The 6,280-nt window shown below is 42.2% G+C and overlaps 1 protein-coding gene across 1 annotated transcript; it reads left to right on the top strand.

Annotated features, from left to right (window-relative positions):
* The first annotated feature begins 3,073 nt into the window (after nt 1-3,073).
* On the top strand, nt 3,074-5,755 carry slitrk5 (SLIT and NTRK like family member 5). Its single transcript, XM_083680079.1, has one exon. It carries the CDS (start codon nt 3,112-3,114, stop codon nt 5,713-5,715), a length of 2,604 nt encoding a protein of 867 aa, XP_083536205.1. The 5' UTR covers nt 3,074-3,111; the 3' UTR covers nt 5,716-5,755.
* The last annotated feature ends 525 nt before the right edge of the window (nt 5,756-6,280 follow it).

Here is a 6,280-nt window from a genome sequence, read left to right as displayed (position 1 = left end):
AAGGTCTAACTGTAGTTTATCTCTGGAAGACCTACATACATAGTGGGAGAGGAAGCTGTTGCACTTTGGTCCACTTTTCTGCTTTTACCAATGGACAGATAATTCATAGAATTAGGCAACAGGGTCAGATTTCCTGAATTAGCATAAAATGCAAGCCAACCATTGCCAGGTGTAGATAGGCCTATGTCCTAAATTGACTCATTTTGAATGAGTGTAAATCATATTGAAAAATGAATCTTGATTGTGTTCTATCATGTCATCAAGACTGGCCAGGAGATGAAGATGACTTCAAGATTTCAAACGCGGTATCATGACTGACAGATTCTACAGCTCTTTACGTTTCCTGGCAATGGTACAGTGTGCCATAAAAAAAGAATATAGCCAGATACCTGAGGCTTTTTCATCGCATTGTACTGCCCTCTATAGGTCTCCCTCTCTGCCCTCTCCCACTCTACTACCAGCACCGTCGCAAAATACTGTATTCAAAAAGAGCATTGCCAATCATGTGTGTGTGTGTGTGTGTGTGTGTGTGTGTGTGTGTGTCGGGGATTTATACATTTTATCGGACTCTTTCAGGCTGCACCGAATGTAAGTTTACATCACACACTGTTGGCTGCGCCAATCAAGATCCAAGTTCCACCAGTTGAAACATTGGCAAAAATCTAAAATCAAAGCGTCATTATGGTGCATTATGACACTTATGAAAATGAGATTGAAAGGATATTGTTTTTTCTCAAAATTGTTGAAATTAAAATACTGTACATAAAGTCGGATTGTGCGGTCACCCCTTAAAAAGGGACCTTGGGTAGATCTATTCACACGCGAAACAAGCCGTACCACTCATATGATACAAGGGGATTCGTGCCTTCCCCGTTCCTTTCACCGAAGGGTAGGCTATAGAGTGAGGTCTCGGTTTAAATGGATGAATCTATTACAATTTTGCATTAGTATGTATCTGTATAAGAACTTCTACTTTTCATTTGATTCCGCAATGAGACAGCAAGATCCGCTCTGAGAAATACAGGAACCCGCTTTGTTGCGCGGATCGTCACGTTACTGGCGTGAATGAGACAGTTTGTGCAATTCAATGCCTGGTATATGGAGCTAAACACCGCGGAGGCTTGACTTTGAGGATTTTACAGCCGGGAAAAAGGAAGGCGAATTCTAAAATCCACATTACCATCTACGACAGTAGGGTAAACAGCGGACATAGTCGCAATGATTTTGCATTTACAAGGTTCAACATGGTAAGGACAACGGATTTTCTCTGTGAAATGCATGGGCTATTGCTCATTTCATGTGAAGCCCTATTATTGAGTTTGGGATCTGTCCATGGTGCTGAAATGTTGGTTTTTCAAAATGCATCGCTTGATTGAAGTTGGTGATCTAATTTTTATGATACAGGTACCTTTGGTTAATCAATGATATATATATATATATATATATATATATATATATATATATATATATATATATATATATAGACGTTCACTTCTAAATTGATAAATAGATCTATCAATTGCATAACTTTTATTCATTCTCAGTGTACATTCACTGTGCATCCATGCGTAATTCATGAAAGGACTGCAATGCCATTTGTTCAAGTTCAATTTCTTTAGACATTTCTTTTGCCATATATTTTAAGGCCCTGCGAAATGAATATACAACACGCATATGTAAAATCAACGCATTGTGTAACTAAAGAGGCAATGCAGTACTCTTTATTAATATGAGCAATGTGTCATATCATCTTAAACGTGTACTAAACGTGCTTTATAGTCAAATTACAAGGAGTGTACTGACAAAAAATGGACCTCTGGCCAATAGCTTTTCCATTTTTTTTGTCACCACGGATAGAGAGAGAGAGAGAGAGAGAGAGAGAGAGAGAGAGAGAGAGAGAGAGAGAGAGAGAGAGAGAGAGTGTGTGTGTGTGTGTGTGTGTGTGTGTGTTGAGCGCACGCATTTGTGAGGGGGGAGAGCGAGCGAGAGAGCGAGCGAGAGAGCGAGAGAGAGAGCGAGAGAGAGAGAGAGCATTTGAACGAGATCAAGAGATTCTTCAACATATACCGGATGTGATATAAAACAGGTTTATTGTAGCATTATTTATTCCCCAATCAGGGTGCAATTTGGGTATGAGATATTTTGAGATAGCTTTTAATCAACTCGGAATTTTTTTTCCGCCTAAGGCATGAAGTGCTGCGACTGTCGCCGTGTTGCAATCAGTATTTCTTTGACCACGACTATTTATAATGTATTAACGAAATATCATTGCGAGATATTTGAGGGTAATAATTAATATCCGAGAGTTGCTCGAAAATGGTTCAAGTCGGATATGCGGGGTAAGTATAATATCAGCCTTACCGTTTGGTACATAGTTGTTCTGCTGTCTACAGCCTATCTGTTTAAACACTAACCAAAATAACCGGGTATCCAGTAATGACACATGTATGAAACCCTCTCTCGCAAATCATATTTTAAAGGTCGAAATACCTTCCGATATTACTCTGCTGGAATTTGAAATGGAATTTGAAATGCAAAGGTTTCTACATTAGGGTATTCGGTTTATAGTTTGCAAGCCCGTTTGGAATCATCTGAGCTTTTAAAATTGCGCAGTGCCAGCCTAAACATGGCTATTCTTGTCATGATCAAACTGCTTCTTCTATTTACAAAGACACAAATACATGTACTGTTTTCGTGACATTGTCCGATATGCATTTCATCAACATTCTGCATGTCTATTATTTGATAAAAAGGTGTATGAAATGTTATAACTGAAGACATATCTAAAAGAAACACTACTGTAACACAATTATGTGAATGTTAATGTTAATGTTAATAACGTCAAGAATGTCCATATTTGTGCTTAATGTTAGGGTGTTTAAACCAAAATAGAGTTACCCTGAGAATGTATGGATGGATCTATTCCCCTAAATTACTTTTAAAAAGTATATTTTGTAACTGTATTGTCCTCAAGTATATCCATTTGTAAACATTGTAGGGCATAGATGTTTCACTTAAAATGTTAATTAAACGGATCATGCCTTTTTCTTCTAGATGACGCTACATACTGGTACCACTCTTCAGTGAACTGGGGCACCCTCTCCCAAGAAAATGCATATCTGGATACTGAAAATAATCCCTCTTATCGCGGCATCTCTTAGTCTGGCGGAGATGTATGACAATTATGGGGAAATCTGTAGGAATCTATGTACGTGTGAGGAGAAGGAAGGGATCCTGACAGTGAGCTGTGAGAACAGAGGGATTGTCAGGCTGACAGAAATAAGCCCAGTGCATTTTTCTACGTACCATCTTCTGCTGACAGGGAACCTCCTTAAGAAACTGTCCCTCAACGACTTCATCAACTACACTGGGGTTACAATTTTGCATTTAGGCAACAATGACATCTCAGAGGTGGAGACAGGTGCTTTTAATGGACTCCAAGGATTAAAGAGATTGCACCTGAACAACAACAAAATAGACGTTTTGAGAGATGATACATTTGTGGGGCTGGAGAGTTTGGAATACCTTCAGATTGATTACAATTACATCACCAATATAGAGCCTAACGCCCTTAGCAAACTGCATCAGCTCACGGTTCTGATTTTGAATGACAATTTGCTCTCTGCTCTGCCTACCAATATCTTCCGGAATGTGCCCTTAACGCACTTGGACCTTAGGGGCAACCGGTTGAAAATGTTCCCTTACATTGGTCTCCTGGAGCACATGGACAAAGTGGTGGAATTACAACTTGAAGAGAATCCCTGGAATTGCTCATGTGAGCTCATCGCTCTGAAAGCTTGGCTGGAGAGCATAGCATACACAGCTTTAGTGGGGGAGGTGGTGTGTGAGACGCCATTCAGGCTGCATGGCAGAGACCTGGATGAGGTCTCCAAGCAGGAGCTCTGCCCGCGAAGAGCCATCTCTGAGTATGAGATGCGCCCCCCACCTCCACTCAGCACCAATGGATATTTCCAGACGACGCCGGCTGCGGTGACGGCCTCCGCCACCTCCTCGGCTGTTCTGCGGTCATCATCGAGGCCCACCAAGGGCACACGGCAAACAAACAAAACCAACAAGTCAAAGCCCACCTCCCGGATCCCAGCTAACCCATACAACTATGGCCCCATTATTGCCTATCAGACCAAATCTCCTGTGCCTTTGGACTGCCCCACTGCCTGTACATGCAATCTGCAGATCTCTGATCTTGGACTAAACGTCAACTGCCAGGAGAGGAAGATTGAGAATATATCCGACCTTAAGCCCAAGCCATACAATCCCAAAAAATTGTACCTCACAGGGAATTACATCCCTGTGGTGCGCAGATCTGATTTCGTTGAGGCCACTGGATTGGATTTGCTTCACCTAGGAAACAATAGGGTTTCCCTCATACATGACAGAGCTTTTGGGGATTTAACCAACCTGCGTAGGCTGTATTTAAATGGTAATCTAATTGACAGGCTTACTGCAGATATGTTTTTTGGACTGCAGAGTTTGCAGTATCTATACTTAGAATACAACAAAATCAGAGAAATCGATGGCGGCACATTCCGTTATGTCACCAACCTTCAGCTGCTTTTTCTCAACAATAACCTTCTGAAGACCTTGCCAGGGGGCATCTTCAGTGGGCTGTCCCTCTCTAGACTTAACCTCCGCAGTAACCATTTTCAAAACCTGCCTGTGAGCGGTGTGTTGGATCAGATGAAGTTGCTGGTGCAGGTAGACCTGTATGAGAACCCGTGGGATTGTTCGTGTGACGTCGTAGGTATGAAGCTGTGGTTGGAGCAGCTCAGTGCAGGCACTATTGTAAACGAGGTTTTATGTGAGACCCCCAAACGGCACAGTGGGCAGGATATGCGTTCAATTCAGGCCGAGCAGCTGTGTCCAGATTATTCTGACGTTGTTGTCTCAACAGCTCCCCCCTCTGATGAGCCTCTTCCAGACAAAGCCACCACAACAGAAACCTCCCAGAGGTACAAACCCCCTAGCAGCACTGTTCCTCTCTCTGTCCTGATCCTGAGCCTCCTGCTGGTTTTCATCATGTCCGTCTTTGTGGCCGCTGGGCTGTTTGTAGTTGTGATGAAAAAACGCAAAAAGTCCCAGAGTGACCGGACCAGTACCAACAATTCTGATGTGAGCTCATTTAATTTACAGTATAGCCTTTACAGTAACCGTGCTGTCCCTAAAGTCAAAGCCCCCGCTGGACATGTCTATGAGTACATCCCTCACCCTATGGGCCACATGTGCAAAAATCCTATTTATAGGTCTAGGGAAGGCAATGCAGTCGAGGATTACCGTGACCTCCATGAGTTGAAGGTGACCTACAGGAGTAACACCGACGAGGAAAGGGACAGCAACATGAGGAGTCCCACTTACAGCGTTAGTACCATTGAGCCTCGCGAGGATCCATCCCCTGTCCAAGATGCTGAGCACTTCTTCAGGGGCATCCTGGAGCCGGATAAGCAGTCTCCCTCTGGCAACAACCTTGAATACAAGTACTCTGGCCCTGTCTCGTACACGTACAACCCTAACTTTGATGTCAGACGGCAGTTCTTACACCCAGAGAGGATAAGAGAGACAGTGCTCTATGGCACGGCACCGAGTACTGTTTATGTCGAGCCCAACAGAAATGAATATTTGGAACTAAAAGCTAAACTGCAAGTCGAGCCGGACTACCTCGAGGTTCTTGAGAAACAGACCACATTCAGCCAGTTTTGAACTACAGATTTGTCAACATATGAAGCATTTCCCCCCTTAAAGTACTGGCTACGTTTTTAGGGTGCCTTGGCACAACAGGAATCAACAAAAGAAGCAGCAAACGGGGTGTGCCGAACTGTATTATTCTTATTTCTTAACTACATGACATTACAGGAATGGAAAAGCTCTCTGAAGGGGATGAATACACAAGTTGTTCTACTAAACTGGTGATGCAAAATCTATTTTTCTATGGTGAAGATTGAATACACATTAATGTAAGTGTACAGGTAATCTTACCCAACTACATTTTCAGGAATATAACCATACATAATATTGTGAAAACACAAATGTTTATAAATCACTTTCCGACAACATCACTGTACAGCAGTGCAACAAACTGCGCAGGACTATTTTCTGCTCTAGTCTGTAAGTAAGTATTTATTGGTATACTCTGCCATGTATTTTCAAAACTTTTGATTCTTCATCAATATTACCTGTGTCATATTCCATGATCCTGTGTAAAAGCTTATGTTTGTAGTTTCACATCATTTATTGTAGCTCGCATTGTAAAAGTGGCTTTTTTTTA

This window comes from Argentina silus, assembly GCF_951799395.1.
Source record: "Argentina silus genome assembly, chromosome: 11".
Taxonomy (NCBI): domain Eukaryota; kingdom Metazoa; phylum Chordata; class Actinopteri; order Argentiniformes; family Argentinidae; genus Argentina; species Argentina silus.
Note: the sequence above shows the minus strand (reverse complement) of the source record. Positions and strands in the feature narration are given on the sequence as shown.